Source organism: Mercenaria mercenaria, chromosome 6 (genome assembly GCF_021730395.1).
Source record: "Mercenaria mercenaria strain notata chromosome 6, MADL_Memer_1, whole genome shotgun sequence".
NCBI lineage: Eukaryota > Metazoa > Mollusca > Bivalvia > Venerida > Veneridae > Mercenaria > Mercenaria mercenaria.
In genome coordinates this window covers 22,210,167-22,233,513 of record NC_069366.1, presented here as the reverse complement: position 1 = coordinate 22,233,513, position 23,347 = coordinate 22,210,167, and the positions used below count along the sequence as shown (strand labels likewise).

General features: G+C 35.0%; 1 protein-coding gene across 1 annotated transcript in view; it reads right to left on the bottom strand.

Annotated features, from left to right (window-relative positions):
* Positions 1–4,391: 4,391 nt before the first annotated feature.
* LOC123549434 (uncharacterized) overlaps positions 4,392–23,347 on the bottom strand; it is a 37,620-nt gene continuing 18,664 nt past the window's right edge. The window contains exons 6-12 of the mRNA XM_045337537.2: positions 20,706–20,843; positions 11,972–12,205; positions 10,536–10,742; positions 9,965–10,104; positions 7,508–9,552; positions 6,348–6,497; positions 4,392–5,980 (exon numbers count right to left, since the gene is read on the bottom strand). Of these exons, the coding sequence (XP_045193472.2) occupies positions 5,719–5,980; positions 6,348–6,497; positions 7,508–9,552; positions 9,965–10,104; positions 10,536–10,742; positions 11,972–12,205; positions 20,706–20,843 (3,176 nt within the window). The 3' untranslated portion in view covers positions 4,392–5,718. The remainder of the gene's footprint in view (positions 5,981–6,347; positions 6,498–7,507; positions 9,553–9,964; positions 10,105–10,535; positions 10,743–11,971; positions 12,206–20,705; positions 20,844–23,347) is intronic.

The following is a 23,347-nucleotide window of genomic DNA, read 5'->3' as shown; positions in this document are numbered from 1 at the left end:
CGTTAATTAGAGTCGAAGACATTTCGTCGAATCTTGACGGCAAACTGTACTGCTCGTGTTTACTGACTTGTAACTCGAGTCTCATACGTCGCAGTTACTGTTATCGATCAATGCTAAACTAGAACATCGGTTCATACCTCAAGCTGATGTCTCTATTTTATTGATTAAATAATGAAATATCAGTTCACACTGAAAGACTGAGCATGATATATTCATACACATTAGCTCGCCGTAGCGAATATAAGTCTAACCATTTCATTAAGATCTTGACTCAGTTGTTCGGTGAAAGAAGTCATTGTTTCTGCAGGGAATTAGCACACTTCTTGTCGGCAATATTCGATTAAGTTCTTACGGGTCTAATGTTTTATTTAAAGTGTTCTCCAGACTGGACTGACAATTGCAGTTGATTTATGTCAATATATGATAAAAACGATAACTGAAGAGTTGAAACATGGGTATTCTTTACAGTTAGCCAGTATACTTGTATAGAACATGCTAATGTTTATAGAACATGCTAATGTTTGGAGTCGATGGTCAATTGACTAGTCTTATATCAAATTCATTGGTCTCCAGGCTGTGTTAGCATATGTATGTTGTTGTACTTGCAGGACGATTAAGATATGTCCTGGTGCTCAAACTGTCGTTACTGTTTATGTAAGTTTAGACGAAGGGTATTGAAGAATTTATTTGGCGATAAAAATGGTATTGTTGGGTTTTACTAGTATTTTACTAAATTGAGACATAGTCGTACATTGAATGATATTTGCCCCCAGTTAGTATTATCAGGTGACAGAGACTTTAACTTCATTAAATTGTCTGCGCTCTTGCTAGCAACACGCAAAACCCTTCTACTCAACAATTTTAAAAATCATAGATGCAGGTGAACATCATCAATATCGACTCACTCAGACAGAGATCTAAGAATCTTGACTTGCTACTTAAACACGTGCAGATGTTCAAAGAGACATAAAAGGCCTTATGGCTTCATGAATGTCACCAGAGTTATTTTGGAGAAACAACTATGTGGCTTCCTCGAAGAAGATGAAATCGAACAGAATCACACGCTATTTATTACGAACTTGTCCGATCCAGAAGCAAGCTACGAGACCGTTGTGTCCAAAGATTTTAAAAGTGCTGTTAGAGTATTATTGTGTAGATACATGAATGGATGAAATCACAACCTTTGTTGCGAAACAGTGAAATTATGTACTAGGTTGTGTTAAACAATTTTCAAGTCAATAATTGCCTTTGGTAAGTAAATGACACCTATTGGTATACGAGTGTCAGTAGCTCAAAGGTCCAGGAACGATGACCTTCTTACTGAAAAGAAAATGAGTTCCGCTCAAAAACTAACGAAGACATTAGTACATTGCACCCATTGAGGTCAGTAGACCGAATGTCAAGGTTACAGTGACATTGAGACTGAAATGATTTCCACTCATGATTGGCATTTTGTTTCGAAGGTGAACTTCTTTTACAGATACTGAATATCCAATAGTATGGACAGTACGGTAAATCATGTTCTGGACAGGTAAACTGTTGTAAAAATATGTTGCTCATTTATCAATAACTGTGATGTATTCATTCTTCGAGGGATGTCCAAAAAGAAATGCAACACGCCTTTGTATTTATTCATCTTTATAGTTAAATAAAGGATTAAGGATTGTAAAGACTGACATATTAATTACATTCAGTATAAATTTAACTGGAATCAAATAATATTGTGAATTTGATTAGGGTACTGCAATACGCACCAACAATAACGAGAACAACCCGTGAATGTGAATGTTGACAGGAACCAGTAATAATTGACACAGTAAATTATGAAAATGATAATTTATTCTTTTTTTATACGTTGTGCATCAATGTTATTTGTGTAATTAAAGAAACTTGAACAATACTCTTGAACATTTGAACGACTGTATTTGCATGGTTTGTTATAGGTGTAGAGCCACTAAATTAAATCTCCACTTGCACTTGAACGTATTTATACGAGACAATAGACTGCACCAGTTTTACTTAAAGGCACACAGAACACATTTATAGTCTTAGCTTGGGACGTTTACAGACAAGAAAACATCCTTTTAAAAACTTAAATCACGCTGCGCTTCGTGATTCTAAACATCAAGAATATTAATAACATAAATTCGGCCATTGATAAGGTTGTTAATATATTTTATAAACGAACTTTTTTTTACAATTTTCTTTAGAAATTAACACTTATGCTTCTTCGTCATGTCTATAAAAAAGAATTTATTACTTGAATAGAAAAATGTAAACAAAGTAAACTTAAATGGAAAAACATTCAACATTGCAAAGTAGAAAATCCACGCGATTATGTTTTACACTAGGTACTTTGTAGTTTCAAAATGTGTTAAAAACAGAACGAAACAAAGCTATGCAATCTTTGGCACATATATTTGAAACACATATTCCAATTGGAACAATGAATAAAAACTCAATCTACTCTGGATGTAAACCATGCAAAAAAGGTGTTTATGAGGATTCGAAATAAAATGAAGAAGAACATGACATGAAGACCAACACTCAATTTTCATAACAAATCGACAGTAATGCTAATGGCGATCTGAGTGTAGGTCTAGTAACAAATTCAAAATTTACATTGAACAAAAACTTGTTATAAACTGACAAACGAGTTATCACTAGGTGTAAAAAGTGCAAGACAACTTTAAAGTAAAACTGTTTGCCCACACCAACCCCATAATAGCCTGCCGAGGGCAATTGGATATATAATTTTGTATGCTGAGTTTTTCACAAGATGAGCTCGAATCAACTGACTACATGCAACCATCTTTTGATGACAGCTGCAGCATTCTTTAATTCTTTAACTGAAACTATTTTCAGTATAGACGTCACTGTGACATTGACCTTGGACCTATTTATCCCTAGAAACAATAGTCGACAATGACTATCGAAAGGCATTCCAATGAAGTTTGACGATTGTATGCCAAAGCGTTCTTTATTAATTGAGCGGAATCCCTTTTCTTTGAAATGGAGCTTCGACCTACTGACCCCTATAACAATAAAGGTCATCTGCTGTCCACAAGCAAAGATCCTTTGAAGTGTTACAAATGCAGGCCAAGACGGTCATAAGTTATTGAACGGAAACTGTTTTCAGTATCAAGGTTACTGTGACCTTGACCTACTGAACTCCAAATCAATAAGATCATATACTGTCCACAGAAAATCACCAAGTACTGTTTGATGACTGTAAGCCAAAGCGTTCTTTAGTTATTGGACGGAAACTGTTCACTCTGACATTAACCTTTGACCTACTGGCCCCCGAAACAATAGAGTCCTTCTACTGCTCACACCCAGTCACCCTATGACGTTTTACTAATGTGAGACCAAGCATTCTTTGGTTATTAATCGGAAACCAAATTGTCTGCCGGCAGACGCACAGACAGACCTACAGATTGACGGGCCGACCTACACTGAGCAACACGACAATATATTCTTTGAAGGAGGCGGGGCATAAATATATTTTTAGTATCAATTCGAGTCAGTAAGTTATATGAGGTAATCATTTATGTAAATTTTAACAACTTTGGTTACAAAAATGTAATATTAATGCAATGAAATTACCAATTCATAAAGTAGGAATGTTTAAAAAAAAATGATGTTACACTGTTACGTTAAAATAAATTTCATTGATCTAATTTGCAAGATATCAGTTTAAATCATACATAATAATCTGACTGATAAATCTTTTTCAACACAAAACAAATATTTTTCTTATGAATGTAAGAAATAACCGAATTTGTCAGCTTGAAATTGTTTACGCCATTGAAATATTTTACAATTCTTATTAGATCAAAGAAACATTCCTTTACTATTAACAATTCATGAAGTACGAAAAAGCTGACATTTTCTATATCTATAAAATAAGATAAAAATGTAACATTACTTGGGCATGACTAATAGACGCAAACACCTAAACTACGAATGTAAAATAACAATAACAGAAACATAACGTTTGAGGTATGATTATTTATTATCTATATTTGAGTTAAAAAATTAAATTTACATCTTAATGTCTTTAACATTTAAAAAAAATCACATACTACTCCTACAACGGTCATAACGTTGCAGATAAACACAACATTTGTAGACTTTGAAAAACAAATTTGAGCCGTGCCATGAGAAAACCAACATAGTGGGTGTGCGACCAGCATGGATCCAGACCAGCCTGCGCATCCGCGCAGTCTGGTCAGGCTCCATGCTGTTCGCTTTTAAAGTCTATTGGAATTGGAGAAACTGTTAGCGAACAGCATGGATCCTGACCAGACTGCGTGGATGCGCAGGCTGGTCTGGATCCATGCTGGTCGCACACCCACTATGTTGGTTTTCCCATGGCGTGGCTCATTTTAGTAGCACTTAAGATATGAAACGAATACCAGGACAGATTTTCAAAGTATATGAGCTTCAGCGTCAGTTATTGGTAACTGTTATTAAAAGATAAAAGGAAAGGGTAGCACAGAGCATCCTAGACATAGTCATAGATATGAAAGAAATCAAGAAGCCTGGAAAAGTCAGGCAAAAGAACTTATGAATTTATAGACACATATAAACGTCTGTTTCTACAAAACGATTGTTTAACATTATAAACACACATCGAAACCCCTCTTATTTTGTTTGGTGTCTAACTAATCGCTTAGAAAAAGAATATTTGCAATATAAGTCAGAGTATCAAAAGTAACTATATCACAGGTAAAGCATTTAAAATATATTTAACACCCGCTACACTTAAATGAATATGAATACTTATGCGGCTCTGTAATGGCTTATGTCTTAAAGAGTGTATTTTATTATAGCTTTCAACTATCCAAGACAATTTGCTGAGGGCATAAACATATTTCGAGTAATAGTTTAGGGAAAATGATCGTAAATATGTAAGTCTATTATCTATAAAATATTTATATACAATATATTTTCGATAGACAACCGAGTGATGAATTTCGCATTCACCCCTCGAATTAGTTTTAATTTATATATTGTCTTGGTCAGTATGGTGTCGAAGTTTTCTTAACCCTTAGCCTGCTGGCGGCAAGTGATTCTGCCTTTGCGACCAGTGCAGACCAAGATCAGCCTGCACATCCGTGCAGTCTGATCATGATCTGCATTGTTCGCTATTCAGTCAGTAAATTTTTAGTAAACACCCCTTAAAATGATAAATGGTACTGCCCAAATTGGAAGATGGATCAGTCCATTATAGAAATTTAGCATGGTAAGGGTTAATAAGAAAACTTTGCTTTTACAGCTATGTAAACCGTTTCGCGTATCACCTAACATGCTATCCTCAGTCTTTATTCCCTCTTGTTACATGAATCCTTATTCAGCTTCACGACCATAACTTTGTATTTAAACTTGCTGTGTAGATTCGTGTACATAGTTTTGTATAAGAGCATTAACCGTAGTTCTGTAGATATTAGCACTATGTAGATTCGCAACCCTAGCTTTGTATTTAATCGTGTCATGTTGATCTACAACACTAATTTTGTATTTAATCGGTCATGTAGACGTCTAGGCGTGCATGTAAAATCAAGTCCCAAACTTTCTTTAATTCGTGCACATCTTCTATATTCAGCTTTTCTTCTTTATTCAACGTTAAAGTCGCTTTAACAGTCTTGATATATTGTACTAGTACTATATTTTGTGTTCAGTAATTGTCCAATAAGATCAACAGATGATTGTTAGTCAAATATTAGTTTCTTCAAGTTGAGCAACACTAGAATCAGTATGTGTAGATGATATATCAGTCATAGGTATTCCAGACGAGCTTCCAACTTCAGTGGATAATTTATCGAAAGAACCACAGAATGGTTCATTTGTCGGAGTGTTGTAGTTCTCAGTATCTCTCGATACACCAGAATGCTCTTCCTGTACCTGTGATAAGCTTGTCTCCCGGAACTGGAATGCTAAGCTACCACTAGTTCGTTTAATCAAAGGTCTAAAAGATCTGAAAGTTCAAAAGTACAAAGTGACAAGTAACATTTCGTCAGTAGATATTGGGAGGGATATAATAAAACATAACTTTTGAATGGCATTTTCTTGTATTCAACCTAAACTTAACTAAGATATTGATGAATGCTTTTGTAATAAGTTGGTTTTCGCATCTCATCTAAATAGCTTGAAAACTTAGTATTCTAATTGTTTGTAGCCTATTTATCCTATCTCTGAAGTAAAGTTAGTAAAAAAGTAGTAGCAGCAGCACCAGTGGCAACTGCTGTAGTAGAAGTAATAGTTCTAGCAGCTGTACAATAATAGTAGTAGTAGTGATGATGATGATAATAATAATAATGATTGGTCGTAGAAATGTCAATTACCCCCGAGTTTCCCCATCGTCAGCTGACAGGTCGTCTTCCGAGAATGTATGTATCGCACTATCTTTAGAGTAGTCCTTGGTTTGTAACCGTTTTAATAATGCAAGTTTCAGTGCAGCTTGATGCAAGTGTCTATGAACCCTATCTTCATTTCTGAAAAAAACATAATAGTATTACACAAACACGAATCAACTTGCTACAAAATATGAATCTTAGCTTGAACGTAATCCACGTTTTTTTTGGTACTTAACAATAACAACGAATTGACTTCGACCATTTGGCTGCAAAATGTTGAAACTATTACCAAAAAGTATGAACTGAGATGAGAAAAAGATTAATTGAGCCTTGCCATGGGAAAACCAACATAGTGGTTTTACGACCAGCATGGATCCACGCAGTCTGATCAGGATCCATGCTGTTCGCTAACGGTTTCTCTAATTGCAATAGTCTTTAAAAGCGAACATTATGGATCCTGATCAGACTGCGTGGATGCGCAAGCTGGTCTGGATCCATGCTGGTCGCAAAGCCACTATGTTGGTTTTCTCATGGCGCGGCTCAATTTAGTGTCAAAGTAAATCGACAGCTAAAATCAAATGGCACAATGAAGGAAGGGGGGAACAAATGATTTGTGTAAACTAACTTTGAACGCTCGACCAAATCCATTCGTATTTTACAACAACCATTTAAAGCTATGATCTACAACTCCGTTTAAATCTTTCTACATGAATTTTTATTACGATTATGACCTACACTTATGATTTTGTTGCAACTTTGAAAGTGTGGATTTATATTTCACTTTGGTGTTTAGAAATTCAAATCTCGATTTAAAAGGTTACTAGTACTTTTTAACAGGTTTTACCAAACTTTGTAAGGTCTACTGCCTATAGATCATTGCGGATCTCTAGGCCCAATGATTAATGTAGATAACCTCCTCCTATCCTATTATTACACCCATTGTCAACCGCAAAAGCCTAATTTCAGCATCTGATGGTATTATTTAGCTACGTTACGAAATGCTGTCATTGCCAACAAGTTGTTCTTATGTATCTGAAAACTAGTCAAAGCTGATAAACTGTCATTTTGGCTTTCCTTTCCAAGTGACACTATTTCAACCTCGAACCCTGCCTCAGAAAACTATTACTGTGAAAACAAAATTGTATTACCTGTTTAGAATATCTTGGGAGTCGTTTTTTTCTGATGTTTTAGACTTCAATGCATTTGATCCCCTAGCTAACGAGTCGCTTCTCCTTAACATGTCTATTGAGGACTGCTTTGTCTGGTAGGCTGAATCTTTTTGCATTGTCAATCTTTCATTTAATGGTTTTATGTCATAACTTATCACTGAATTTGGAAGATCCATATTTTGTGACATTTTATTCTGATTTGTGCAAACGTCTTGAGAAATACATTCTGCTTCTGACAACTGTTCATTTGCTGAAGAATCAATGTCTGTGTTTAATTCTGGATTATCATAAAGCCCATTAGAAGATTGTTCAGCTCTATAAACTTTTGTTAGACTAATAGCTGAAGGAGATACCAAGGACTTTTCTCGACATTGCACAATATCCGAGTTTGAAGATGAAACTGGTGAAACATCTAATTTAATAACATTATCATTTGCTATTTCAACCACAGTGTCAGATCTCTTTCGTTGTACACCGAGTTGCAGTTGCCGAGGACTGCTGGTTCGTGGCGAGGGACTTCTTGATTTGTCTCTAGAACTGGACAATGAAGATTTTTGGGGAGAAGCCAGAAAGTGTTTATTCTGGCAAATATTATCACCTGCAGCTTCTGAACCAGAATAGACATTGCAGCTTGCTCTATATGTGTCTGACAGGAATGATTTCATAAGTGTAGATTTACATGAACCATCAGACCGAAAATCTATTCTAGGAGAAATATCCAAATCTCGACTTGAGGCAGAAGCATGTCTGTCTAGGAAACCATTTTCTGAAAAAGCTTCCTTTACGTGATAATGTCTTCGATGACATCTCATTTCATGAGTAGAACACAAACACGTATCACTCTCAGTGCTCGAGTTTATAGGTCTTATATTGCGGTGGTACCTTGGCCAATTCCAGTTTTCTCCAAAACTTGGTTTATGGTGGCAAGAGTGCATATATTGCTCTCGCTGTAAATTTACTGGTGACTCGTGGAAATCGTGTGAATAGAAATCGATCTCTTTACTGTAACTGTGGTGTTTAGAACATCTACACTTCCTACGGCGCCTATGACGCTTTTGGTGGTTATGTGAACCATTATATCCTGCGGAATATTGTCGTTTGTTTCTACATCTGTGCATTTTATCTAAATCTGTCTCATAAGAGTAAGCGCACCTTTCTATTTGCTCCCTCTTACACGAACTGCATCTTTCAGATTCAAAAGATCGAAATTCTCCAGATGTTGATCGTTTGAATGAAAGCTCACTTATTACCGAATCACGTGTATCTTTTCGAGCTTCCTTTTTAATTGTATCATTTTCATTGCCAAGTTTATAAAATGACGCGCTTTTTGCTTTTGAACTGAATAATTTACGTTTTACAGAAGCTGATGGTATCGTTTTCAAATTTGCATCTTCAACTTGTGAGCCATCATGAGTTGTCGAAATAGTGGTTGATGGATAACCACTGTCATGTTGATCGGATGTCTTTACTTCGGATACATTTTCTGCTGATTTGGACTGAGATGTACTGATCTCTACTGGCAATGTGAAGACAGTGTTTTCATCGCTATCGCTGACGTTTCTTTCTTCACAATTATTTTCATTGATGATTCTAATTTCAGGAAAGCAGTGCGTTACCTTCGGAGTAGCATTTTCATGCGACACGTCAGATTTTGAAACCCGCGAAGTAGTCGGGGAACCGGCGTATGATGATGACTTTTTAGTTCTCGCTTCTCGTCTAGCTTTGGATATTCTCGATTCGAAGTCTCGTATTTCGGTGCTAATTGTATATGAACGAAGCATTCCGTGCGCGTGGTCTTTGCTGTGATTTTCAAATTCAATATCAGGGTAAAGTGTGACTGTCCCACCTTGTATACCACAGGACATGATGTCTCTTGTCTTAATTGCTATGTTGTTGCCTTGTATAGCTGTAATATTAGGTGACAACTCCGGCTTTTTCGTGTTATAGGCCGCAAAAAGTTTCATTGCCGCATCTTGGTTATCTTCATTGACAATTGGGGTAGATGGAGCAGAAATACTGTCGAGCTGGAAAGAAATAAACGCTATCAGAGCAGGAATGCACGACAACTTTTCCATGGGTATCGATACCAAACAACTGCACGACGAAGTTTCCAGTACAAAATACTACTAAGAAGAAGGAATAATTTTATAACTACAGCTAACTGAAATCTATGACCGTTATTTTGTGACTGAAATATAATAGTCAGAACGAATGATATATATAAAATGCTCAGAAAAATTCGTACAAAAATGTTTGAAAACGGAGATGGAAGAACAAAAACACTGCTTGTACAAAAACATTTGTTGTAATACTGGATTTATAGTATATAAGTTATAAATCCTTACTGGTAGTTTTAATCTCATCTCAGAAATTCTACAAAAATAAAACAAATAACATAATCAACTCGTTATTTAAATGAAAGATACAATTACTTACTTTTTCTCGGTACGACTTTTTCCTCACAGACCATCTAGAATCTCTGTTTATCACAGGCGGTGTCTTAAGAGAAACAATGGAGATGTTTCTCTCAGCATGATCGGTGTCAGCTGAATGCTCCCCTTTCGAATTCTCAGCTTCTGTAAATTTTCAAGACATCCATAGATACAGGTATTGTAAATAGCAAACGATAGAATTAGAAAAAAATGCACAAGTCTTTTCACAATAAATTAAAATCTTACAATAGTGTAAAAACAGAGACATGTATAAGGTTTTATCCTTGAATGAATTCAGACTGAAACTTTATGATTCATTACTCTGGCTGCTGATGAGTCAGTTTGTAATTGATAATGTAGTGCGTGGCTATTCTGGCTTTTTGTGAGGTTTACTACAACACACTAATAAAAAAAAAAACCTGTCGTCACTATTCTATCTTCAGCTTAAACTAGATGACAATTATCCGTTCCATAATTGTAATACTTGTAAAAATCCTAGAACAAATGAATGACTAGTACAAGATAAGAAACTCTTTTGTTTCACTGAACTATATTTAATACAGAGCTAAACCAACCTTTGGAAATGTTGTGTGTAGGTGTCTTTTTAGGAAATAGTCTAGCTATTCTTTTTCCACATTTTCTTCTGATAACGTAGGATACACAAAAGAAAAGAACAAGATTTAACATGACAATCATCCCAATCCAGATTGGTTCTTTCAATAATTTTTGTCCTATGGTAAGCTGTTCTTCTGGTTTTGGTATTAATATGCTGCATCTTGGACCTGAAATATTTAGTAGGATTAGTTTGTTTGATAATTGAGCCGTGCCATGAGAAAACCAACATAGTGGCTTTGCGGCCAGCATGGATCCAGACCAGCCTGCGCATCCGTGCAGTCTGGTCAGGCTCCATGCTGTTCGCTTTCAAAGCCTATTGCAATTAGAGAAGCATGGATCCTGACCAGCCTGCGCGGGATCCATGCTGGTCGCAAACCACTATGTTGGTTTTCTCATGGCACGGCTCAATTCATTAGAAAAAATGAACATATTGTGAAGTGGTTAGATATGTATCAAGTATATTGATCAGAATATGTTGAGAAATAGGTAGATTAGAATTAAATATATACCAAGAAGTGGTCGTATCAGAGCTAAATGGATACGGGGGAAAGGGTACATCAGGACTGAATGGACAGTGAGAAGTGAGTAGATCAGTGCTACGCGGGTATATCACAACCAAACAGATATTGAAAAGTGGGTTAATCTGTACAAATATATTGAGGGGTACTTAGTTCAGAAAGAATATATCGAGTATGCAGATCAGAACTAAATTGATATAATTCATTCATTAGCATAACTGCATAACTAATGTCATACAGCAAGACTCGAACTCTTTATTAGCATCACTGCTGTAGCATTTAATAACAAATGAAAAACATAACGACTTAATTATAATAGATAAGATAAACAGTGCGCTTGGTGAAAGAAAACTGAAATAGCACTTTCACATATCAGATACACTAATTTTTAAAGCTAAACATGTAATTTATATAGTTTTATGCAGAAATTTTGAAGACAAAGCCGCATTTGTATAATCAGCTATGTGTATACAAATGCTCTTTGACCAGTTAGTCATGCGATAATACCTTTACTTTACAAAATACACACAAAATACAGGCTAAGATAATTTTATGTTGTTGTGTATACAAGTTTATCTACAGTCGCCACCGGTAACCCATATCGAGGTTTCAACGCAATAGGGGCATATCTACATATATGCCCTTATTGCGTTGAACCCTCGATATAGGCGACTCCTTCGGAAGAGTGTTAGTTATGCTAACAAATAATTCAAGTTTATCTTTCTATAACAGTGCCAATTCGTGGGTGGGTGAACGTTTGGCTTGTGGTTGTGTGTTATATGGGCAATGCTTCAAATTTAACTTTTATTATTTTGAACATTACAACCATGTCCATGTTACATAAATGTTCAACTAAAGAACAAACCATTTACACATACCGGTATAAAACTCGTCGCACAAACAACCTGTCTCCGTATCGTTTAACTGAACACAGTGTCCATGACCGGAACATAATCTATACTGACAAACAATGCTGTTCATTGTACATCTATCACCCCAGTAACCAGTTTCACATTCGCATGTAAAGCCTGAGTCTGTGAGATGACATTTTGCATGTTTTGGATCACACAGGTTTAAGTCAAGGTCACATTTACTTGCTTGACAAAACAACCCTGAAAAAATAATGTAATGCTGTATTTTGACATTAGTTAAAGACACAGGATAAACTGTTTTGAAAAAACCCAGCAGTGTGTTTAAAGGCGGTGTCCTTTGTTTACTTTGTCCTCGTTGTCTAATAATTGTTTAATCCTTACCCTGCTAAATTTCTTAAAACGTTTCTGACTGAATGCATGACGTTTTAAAAAGAATTGTGTCAGTCGGCCTTTGACGTTTGCATGCCATTCAAGAAATAAAGTAGGTATGTTTGATAAAGAATTCTAATATGCTTTTCTCTGTTAAAACACTCTTACGCTAGAATGACGTCACGTTAACGTGCGGTGACGTCAAAGATTTTGCTGCGACAAAGAAAGAGCACTTCTATATTTTGTCTGCTGTTTTAGATTAAGGGCATATTAGAATCGAAATAATGTATACCTTAACCATATTTTAACACTATTTATACACTCGGGCGGTAATACGTCCTACAAATAATTTCACTCGGGCTGCGCTCTCGTGAAATTATTACGCCCGACGTATAACCGCTCATCGTGCATAAATAAGTGTTAAAACACTCTTTTGCTATGAATTATTTCTTACGTGAACAATTGGGTCAGTTAAGTCTATATAAAATTACTTTTTTCTTGTGTGATATGTTATCTTATCAAACGAATCTCATTTTAACGGTGATCTCTCAATTTTGGGCTATGTAACAGGGTTATTTTTATAAAAGGAGGCCTGTCGGAAAATCAATAGCAGTGCCTGACCTCTATTTCTTTTATTCTGATTTCGGAACATTACTTTAAGTAAAATGTGTGAGAGATTTGGTGCATTTCCATGTTTGTTATTGCGTATGGAATTATGTATGATTGCATGTGAACCGACAACAAATACAAATATTGAAATATCAAACTTTAATTTACTTTAGGTAGATATGGTACCTAAATAATTTAAATTCATCTTTACATATTTTTTTCAGACTGAAATGATAGCAAAGTGCACCAATTTTCTAAATATATTTATGGTTTTCCTCTTCTCCATGTAAAAATAGAATTATTTGATATTTAAAAAACGACTTTTTTAAAATATCTGAAGCAAAATGGACAACTGTTGTACTGACCGTTTGGGATTTTAGGATTTCCCCAATTATAGTCTATATCAAAAGTAAAGTCAAATTCCAAGACTAGCCAAGAGTCTAAAACGCTTGAAAAATTCTGAGTGAAAGAGAATGACATGCTCTTTATCATAAGCTTGCCAAAACCATACCAAAAATTTACCTGAAAGAAGTTATTAAAGATTTTATAATGTAAACAAACCCCTACACCATTTTACCATCAATATTTTCCTCAATTCAGGTGATAATTGCTGATATATTTGTAAATGAGAGGCCCCAACAAAAATCTTTTTTTTCAAGTTGTGTAAACAGTTTAAATTGTAAATTAATGTTGATATCTGAAGTTATCCGCTTACTTTGTTAAAAACAATAAATAAAACACTTTATAGCTTGTTTAAGGTAGTTGACCTGTATCGAAAATCATCAAATAAAGTAAACTCCATATGCTTTTTTCAGCATTTATTTGTTTTTCAAGGAAATAAATGATCATGATAGTTCAATCCAGAGAATGTTGAATTGCTTAAAATACATAACATATTGTCATTACCTATAAGCTACCTTCAAATGTTGTAATTACAACCACTACCTTAAAACGTTGTAATTACATTCGATGACAATGAATTTTTGTGTTACATTATTTGAAGCAAAGTACTCCTGACCAGTAAGAGGAACTCTTCCAAATGACTAACGCATATGAAACACTTTCAAAATGATTCATTGAAGTGATAAATATACGCAATCTAGCTACTTTGTTACACAAAAGTGATACCAGTTTAACTTTATTTTTATTACTTCTCATTGTTGGATATATAAACTTTACATTTTAATATATACATTTTGTGTAAACCAGTGTATCACCATTGAGAACAATAAATGACTTTGACTAGAAGATCAGAACTTAATAACGTTTCTTAATTTCGTAAATTTTCTTTCGAGGAATTTATGCATTATTTTACATTATCTTCATGCATTACTAAACTTCCTATCAGGGCTTCACTACAACTTATAAAATAACTGTCAGTGTAAGCCATGAGAAAGGTGTGCATATTGTATATTGAATACAATGAGATTTAAACAAATGTAGGTCATATTTTGTCTGCCTGATCAGTTGTTGGAAAAAGGACCTACAGCTGTATCTGATTTTTCTTTCACTTTTGTCCAATGTTTTATGTTAGCTTCAGTTTACTGGTCAATTCAGAGTTGTTCTCCTTAGATTTACTTGGGTGGGTACCATCTCTACTTTAGGGTCTTATTTCGTTTTGAATAGAATGTCAAAAGAAATTGTAGACAAAGTGAATACACTTCCAGGAAAATCAGCTTAAGGGAGCGACAAAATATTTTATATCTTTGAATTAAATGTACCTAAACGGATAAATGTCATATCAGGTATGCAGGAAGCATGGGAAAATTAAAATAAGGACAAGGATATAATAGAAATAGCTACGTTCAAAGAACACAGCCTCCTGAAAACGAATCCCTACAGCTGCCTATATATAGATATTCACATGAGTGACATTTATACAAAAGTACCTAGATAATGTAAAATAATTAGATGGCACGCGCAAGCAAATAAATAAACTTTAGAATACATTTTTTAGCGATACAAGTAATATATCGATTAAGTTTAGTTCGAAGAAAAACACTATAGTGATTGAGCGCACAATAGCTTCGCAATAAGAGTAATTCACGGGTTCCAGAATGACTGAGACAATCCAGTTGATTATCAAACCAGAATGAGAGGCTTTGCTCATAAACATTCTGATCAAGTTTGGTGAAAACTGAGTAAGAACTTCTCCAGTAAGAGAGGCGAGAGCGAATATCTTTTGCGGGCGCTGCCCATTTTCCATTTTCATTTACACAGCTACGGCGCTGTCCATTTTCATTTACATAACTACCGCCGTTGAGCCTTGCATGTTTGAATTACATTGGCTGGCCTATAATTGTATCGATTGACTTGCTAAAATTAGATTGGAATGAATATAGTCTACATACAGTAAATTGAGGCACACCAGATTTTCTTAATACTTGTACTTACGTGTACTAGTCTGAAACGAAGCGGCCACAATTTTTAATTGTCTTTGCTTACTTTGCTAACAACATTGATCTCGTCGAAATATAGACAGAATCATAACACATGCTCATTTAGTTATATCATTATTCATCTGATGGTTTGCTGTAATAAAATGATCTTACTGCGCAAACATGCTCTAATATGTTTATAATTATCCAAAACAAACACTAAGAACTTAAAAGTGTGTAAAAGTAAAATGCTAAGTACTTTTTCATCCCTTTTCGTAATAGGTAATCGATCCTACCGATTTTCGTTGCGACGAAAATCGGGATCGATCCCTTTACGGTAACATGCGTTATATAACCGAATGAGATATACTATCGAATTAAAAAATGTGTCCTTCCGGCACGTGCACAGAGCATCTGACTTCGGATTTTTTGGAAGAATACGCTTTTTCCTTGTGCGTAATAAGTGTCCACATAACTTGTCCGAACCGCAATGTCTTGCACATCAGTACAAATATGGGCAGTATTTTTTTTATCCCCCAAAATCTACCTTTAAATTGATACAAACGCATATTTCTGGGCAAGCAGGTGGACTGCAAAGATTCCCGATTGAGGCAGTGCCTTATTTGATATTATTGTATGATTACCGTACCTTTAAACACGATCTCCAGTACTCTGAACAGAGTAAAATTTGTTCCATTAAGATGTTTTATGGCATAAATGTTCGGTTTAGCTGAAAACGAGTAAGACAAGCAGTTATTGATCTTTACAGCGTCACTAATTACAGGTTTCCTTTTCAATTTGCTTGAATTAATTTCAAATGTCATAAAATCTGAAGTTTTGACATTGTTTATAATAGCTCGTAGCGTTTTGAGCGTTGACATTTATAAAATACATAAATAATCAAAGAACAGCTGAAGTTGATTTCGTCTTTATACACTAGTTTAGTAATGTGGAATTGGAAGGTGTGGCCAAATTAAAGTACCGTGTGAACTTTTGACATTTGGAGCCAGTTCTGTTGCTATGGTATAGGAGTTTCTGGTAAAAATCTTTTTGTTCTTATGTATAGTCTATTTTCATCTCCTACCTCACCTTTCATAAAATTAACATAAAACGAAAAGCTTTGCTTATTTTGCAGGTCATGAAAAATGCATTTACTATATGGTTTATTAAAACACGTTTGCCGCACTGCAGCAGTGAAAGGGTTTATGAGATAATAAAGTAATTAAACTGCAGTATACATGGTAAAAGTATTTGAGCCGCGCCACGAGAAAACCAACATAGCGCGTTTGCGACCAGTATGGATCCAGACCAGCCTGCGCATCCGCGCAGTCTAGTCAGGATCCATGCTGTTCGCTTTCAGACCCTATTGCAATTAGAGAAAATATTAGCGAACAGCATGGATCCTGATAAGACTGCGCGAATGCGCAGGCTGGTCTGGATCCATGCTGGTATCAAATGCACTATGTTGGTTTTCTCATGGCGCGGCTCATTTATAAGAAATATATTTAGTTTATAACAGACGCTGAAGGGTTGATGAGAGATGCGTTTAGTGAATTACTTTTTTAAATAAGTTTTCGAGATAACACTTACTTGGTTTCAATAGTAAAAGCGTTTATGACTATTTAATAAAAGTAGAACATATAATTTATAAGAAATGCATTTACTAAATTACAATAATCAAAGGGTGGGTTTATGAGAAATACATTAACTTACTGCAACAGTTAAATGTTTTACGAGAAGTACATTTACTTAGTTACAGAAGTCAAAGGGTTAAATTATGAATTCAAAGAAGTCAAGGAATTATTAGGGAATAAGTAGTCAAAAGGGTTATGAGAAGTATCTTTACTTATTACCAGTAGGTTAAAGGCTTAATGATAAATACATTTTAAAATTATAGTAGTCAAAAGGTTGGTGAGAAATACATTTTATAAGTAACAGTAGTCGATGAGTTCATAAAATTACATTTACTAAATAAAAGTAGTCAAAGACTTTATAGAAAAATATTTACTGAATAACAGTTGTCGAAGGGTTATTTTTTTTTTTTCATACTAATTCATTTTAGGTCGATTGTGAAGCAAGTTCTACAACTTATATTAATCATTCTCAAGACCTCATTTCTGATGGAATCCATCGCCACGAGCGTATGAGAGAAGAGAAGCCAGTTTCCCTTTTAATGCTGAACGCCAAGCAAGGGAGATATACTGATATCATTTTTCACGTCTCTGGTATGACTCAGCCGGGGCTTGAACCCAGAACCTCCCGCAATCGAAGCGGACGCCGTACCACTAGGAAATCGAGGCGGTTGTCGAAGGGATATACATTTACTAAATCAGAGTTATCAAAGGATTTTTAAAAATGCATTTGCCAAATATCAGTAGTCAATGAGTTCATATTAATTTACTAAAAAAAAATCAGTATGTAGTCAAAGGGCTTTTAGAAATCATTTTTAATACAAAATGTAAATATTGTTTGAAATAGTAATGTCTATGCTGTTAAACAAATGTAAATATAGCGGTAGATCTATTTTCTTAAATGAAAATAAAATTGTTTTCAGTGGGCATTTTATATCAATTTGTTATTAATCAGATGCATAAGGCAGTCAAGTTTGTACAGAAAATGACAGCTATACACTTAATATATGGGTGACAAACACGCTCTATAAATGCTTATCATGGCTTTGTACAATAAACACAATGCCTTGTAGCACATAAAATAAGTCAATTCTTGTTAATACACATTTACTTACCTTAGTAGGTAAATAACAAGTTTCTTAAGAGCTGTGTGGTGAGCTTTTAATAACTTTTTAACTTATTTATTATATTTATATAAAGAATATCCAATACATTTTAACTTCAATCCCAATCCTCATATCTGTTCACATCAGATACTTTCTACTTATGGATATTTTCTGCACCTATAACTGTTGTCACTTGTTTGTCATTTCATCAGGGGTGCTTGGTTTCTAACAGTATATTAGAGCAGTTTTCACACTTTAATCACAGATATATATCACCATTGTCATGATTGTGTACCATGTCTAACAGGTGTCTACCACGCCTGCTGTATATAGAATTATTATACCTCACATAAATATCACATGCAAATTTCCCATTAGTTAACTTGAATAATATATCATATTCCCCAGTAATTTTATATCTCATGCGCAAAATAGTATTTTCAGTTTCTGCGCATGTGATATGATACATAATTTCATATCACCTGCGCAAATGCGCTATTTTGTTTTTCTGCGCATGTGATATTATTTTTTCATATCTCCCGTTGACTGATTGATACTTTTGCACTGAGTAAAAGACTGAGACGTTAACTTTTCAGAAGATGTGCTTTTATAATTTAGGATTAAATTTCTTTCATTTGTGAACCCGTGTTCTACGTGCCAAAAATTTCGAAAACAACTTTTTATCAAATATTGAATCGAAACTATTTCCATCAGATTGGAAATGAGCTAACTAAGAAAATAAGTGCTCAAACATATATGTTTCGTTTAGAAATAATATAGTTATCGCCGTTTTTCGAATGTTACTGCTAGCGATTTCAGCAGTGTCACAATGTTGAAATAATTATGCGCATAAACATAGGATTCAGCGATATGCAAACGTCTCGACTAAATCTATCAAATATGTCTTATTACACAATAGAGTTTCCACCCGAGTGCTAACAAGTAAGCACTCCTTAATTCAGTCTCCATTATTTGGTAATTCATTTTTAACGTTAGATAACTTGATCATATAAATCATTAGGTTGATTTTACAGTAAATGTTAATGACCTTTAATGTTATTTCGGTATAATAAAATAAATATTGCATTCCTGAGAGGGTGATATGAAAAATGTTCACCCCTCGAAATATGAATATAGACTTCGGCTGGTGCCTCGGTCGATATTCATATATCTCGTGGTGAACATTTTTCATATCACCCTCTCAGGAATGCAATATTTATATAATATATCGCACTCGTTCTACTTTTTATCCATGTTTTACACAATGATAATGAAAGTTGTAAATCATATTTAGCGATACATTGTCGTTCTGTTCCATTTTCAAGGAGTACATGTGCAGCACAATCGCCGCAATGCACGCATTATACAGTCGAGACTGCTTTAACGACCCCCTGAATTTAGCGACTCCCTGTCATATGCGACCATATTTTATGCTCCGGACGCAATTTATTATTAAAAGAGTCTGAATTAAGCAACCCCCTGCCTTACGCGACAAGCGACTGTGAAATCAGGCTCCCGAATCGATATATAGACCGTTTTCAGCGACTTTGAGACGCTCCCTCGCAAGATTTTACACGATAGAGTTACCGTTCTTTATCTCGCGTGAAGTTGTTTGAGACGATAACTTATTTGTTTACAAAAAATGGCTGATGAAAAACATAAAAAAAAACTGTTTTGACATTAGAACAGCGTGTTAAGGCACTTGAATTGCTCGAGTAGGGAAAACCAGCGTATAAAGTCGCTGAAGAATTCGGAGTCGGTGCATAAATTAACTTTATTCCTGGTGAAACAAAAATATGGCGGTATTTAACAGGAAACGACGAAGTAAACACAGATTTAAGATGCAGTCAATAATCGATTAAATGTCAATGAACAATTAGTACACAAAAATATGAATATCATAAACCTCAGTGTGTAAATAGTTCAAATGGAACATTTATATTTTACTGCTCCCCTTTATTTTCTTGCCAGATCATGAGCTTAAATTTGTTTTATCAACATCATACGAATGATGCAAATTATTTGAAATTTATATTTTATCAATATGCAATTAAAGAAATAGTATTTAATCATTTTCCACTCCTACCTTAAAAGAGGCCAATATAAAAGTATCCGATATTCATGTACTTTAATTGGAAAAATATATGAAACCAGCCTCTTCCTGTTAAGTGAGACTGTTTTAAGAGACTCTCTGTCATATGTGACCTTTTTCGCTGCTTCCCAAAGTCGGTCTCTTAAAACAGTCTCGACTGTAGTTATAATATGAGCCGCGCCATGAGAAAACCAACATAGTACATTTGCGACCAGCATTGATCCAGACCAGCATGCGCATCCGCACAGTCTGGTCAGGATCCATGCTGTTCGCTAATGGTTTCTCTCATTGCAATAGGCTTTGAAAGCGAACAGCATGGATCTTGACCAGACTGCGCGGATGCGCAGGCTGGTCTGGATCCATGCTGGTCGCAAACGCACTATGTTGGTTTTCTCATGGCGCGGTTCATATAAATTTGAATATTTTGAAATTCAAAACCTGATGTTATACACTTAAGTTATAAAACCAGCAAATCAAAAGCATACACAATTATTTTTTCCAATAGATTACCTTTAACAACTAATGTACATTTTTATTTAATACCGGATGACTTACCTGTGTGTTGTTTCTGACAGCTGCAGGTATACCGTCCTTCAGCTGCCGTTAAACATGACCCGCCATTTTCACATGTATTTTCATAGCATTCGTCGAATGTTCCAGTTTCTCGTCTTGTTTTGTTCAAATATAGCGGATCTAGAACATAACAATATATAATAAATTTTACAACCTGAATTACCCAATTTTAACTTATTTCATCGAATATTACTATACGACAGAAAAGACATAAACATATATATTTATCAGATACTAAGTAAACTTTTCCTAGGCTGTATGGTCAATCCGTTTTGTTTACGTATTTATTTTGAAATATTGTACATCAAAACCGTTCTGCTGCAATATTATTTGTTTGTTTTAGGTTTAACGCCGTTTTTTAACAGTATTTCAGTCATGTACCGGCGGGCAGTTAACCTAACCAGTGTTCCTGGATTCTGTACCAGTACAAACCTGTTCTCCGGAAGTAACTGCCAACTTTCCCACATGAATATTAAACTGAAAAAAGATAGTGCGGATGACTGTTTATATAACAATATTAATACTCTAATTATATAAGACTACCTATATATATGATATAATGACTACTAGGCATTATGTTGCATTTTCCAAATAAACGGCGTCATTTCCGGTTTACTAAACGTTCAGAACTACCTTAATGGGACTATGCGACATACAGCTTTATGAAACTTTAAAACCGGCGAGAAAGTCGGAATACTAACAAGAAACTGTAGTCATCTGGATAATATTTATGTCGTAAAATGGAAGGTATTTCAGGCGCAGTCAATGACTGATGGCTTCGTTTTATACCTTGTATGGGTGTTACAATATATAGTAAATCAGTTAATAAACATGCTTTATGTAATGATATAATGTGAACCTCTGTTATATTTTAAAGGATATATATTGTTAAATTAAACACACATAATTTTACAACAAATACCATATTTGTTATTTCCTATCTAAAGAACAACAGACAACCTCGCCCAAAATGGCTGTCATTTCATTTCATTGCTAATTTTAAAATTTCAATTTCTATTGTTTTTGTTTGCCGTCCAATGTCAATCTTTTTTTTCTGGTTAATGTTTCATTAATCTGTTTCAGAACAGATCGAAATATTATGAATGTTGCATATTTCATTTTAAAGAAGTGATTTAAATGCTAAATGAGCCATGCCACGAGAAAACCAACATAGTGGCTTTGCGACCAGTATGGATCCATACCAGCCTGCGCATCTGCGCAGTCTGGTCAGGATCCATGCTGTTCGCTTTCAGACCCTATTGCAATTAGAGAAACCATTAGCGAACAGCATGGATCCTGACCAGACTGCGCAGATGCGCAGACTGGTCTGGATCCATACTTGTCGCAAAGCCACTATGTTGGTTTTCTCGTGGCACGGCTCAAACATACATATAATAGTAATTTACCCTAAGCCATCTTTACACAAGGGAAACAATCTGTTTATAGAGTGAAATTGTTGACGGTGAACACCGTTTGTCAATTCTAATCCTGTCCATGTTATATCAGGGGACTAGGGCGTAAATGGTGTCTTTCGGTGGTTTCAGTGAGAAAATTGTGTCTATCGGGTAAAAAATGGCGGATTTTGTTGACAAATCATCACCCTAGGGCAGATATTTTGCCAAGTAAGAAAGTTTTTCTTTTACTTTGGAAACATTGCATACCGTGACCACGCTATTTATCTCCTCCCGACAATTTACCCTGAGTCTGTACCTGGCGCCGTAAAAAATTTATTGAACGCTTTATACGGAGATAAACAGTTCAAGTCCTGCTCAAGTCCACTTTTCCAACGATTTTTGTAAAAAAAAAAACAGTACAAGTTCGACCAAGTCTATGATAGCCAAGGCTTTATAATTATTAATTTTTACTTACGTCTGCATAGCACAAGTGCAAAAACCTTTTATTGCCGTTTTATTTTTTCTTGTTTAAGCCGATTTCAGTATCTTACGGGGAACTTTAAAACAATTTGGTCTCTATTCGGGTCACTGTACTAAGAGTTACTAGTATGACACCATTCCAATGTATATGTAAGGATAGTCGCCACAAAACATTTCGACAGCCGAACCGTTTTCAGTTGTGACGTTTCATAATATTTGCAAAGACAAGTTAACAAATGATGATTCATTTTATTGTGTTGTACTGAATTACTTAAAGTGTGCGTAAATGTAAGTACATGCTAAATGCAATCAGTTTATTGTGTGAATAGATTATGGCATTTACACGTTAGAATAGTAAATTGTGCTTACCATGTACCGTGATGTTCTGACTGATGCATAAATATGTCGCTTCCCAGTTGTGGGTTTAGTGCTTATAACATTGGACCTCTATTCACAAATACTAATTGACCTGGGGTTTTTTTTTTACAACATAAATCGTTGGAAAAGTGGGCTTGAGCAGGACTTAAACTATTTATCTCCGCAAAAAGCGTTCAATATTTTTTTACGGCGCCAGGTACAGTCTCGGAGGAGATAAATAGTGTGGTCACAGAATGCATGCATGCAATGTATCAAAAGCAAATGAAAAACTCACTTACTTGGCAAAATATCCGTCCTAGGGTGATGATTTGTCAACTAAATCCGCCATATTTACCCGATAGACATGATTTTCTCACTTAAGGCTGATCACTA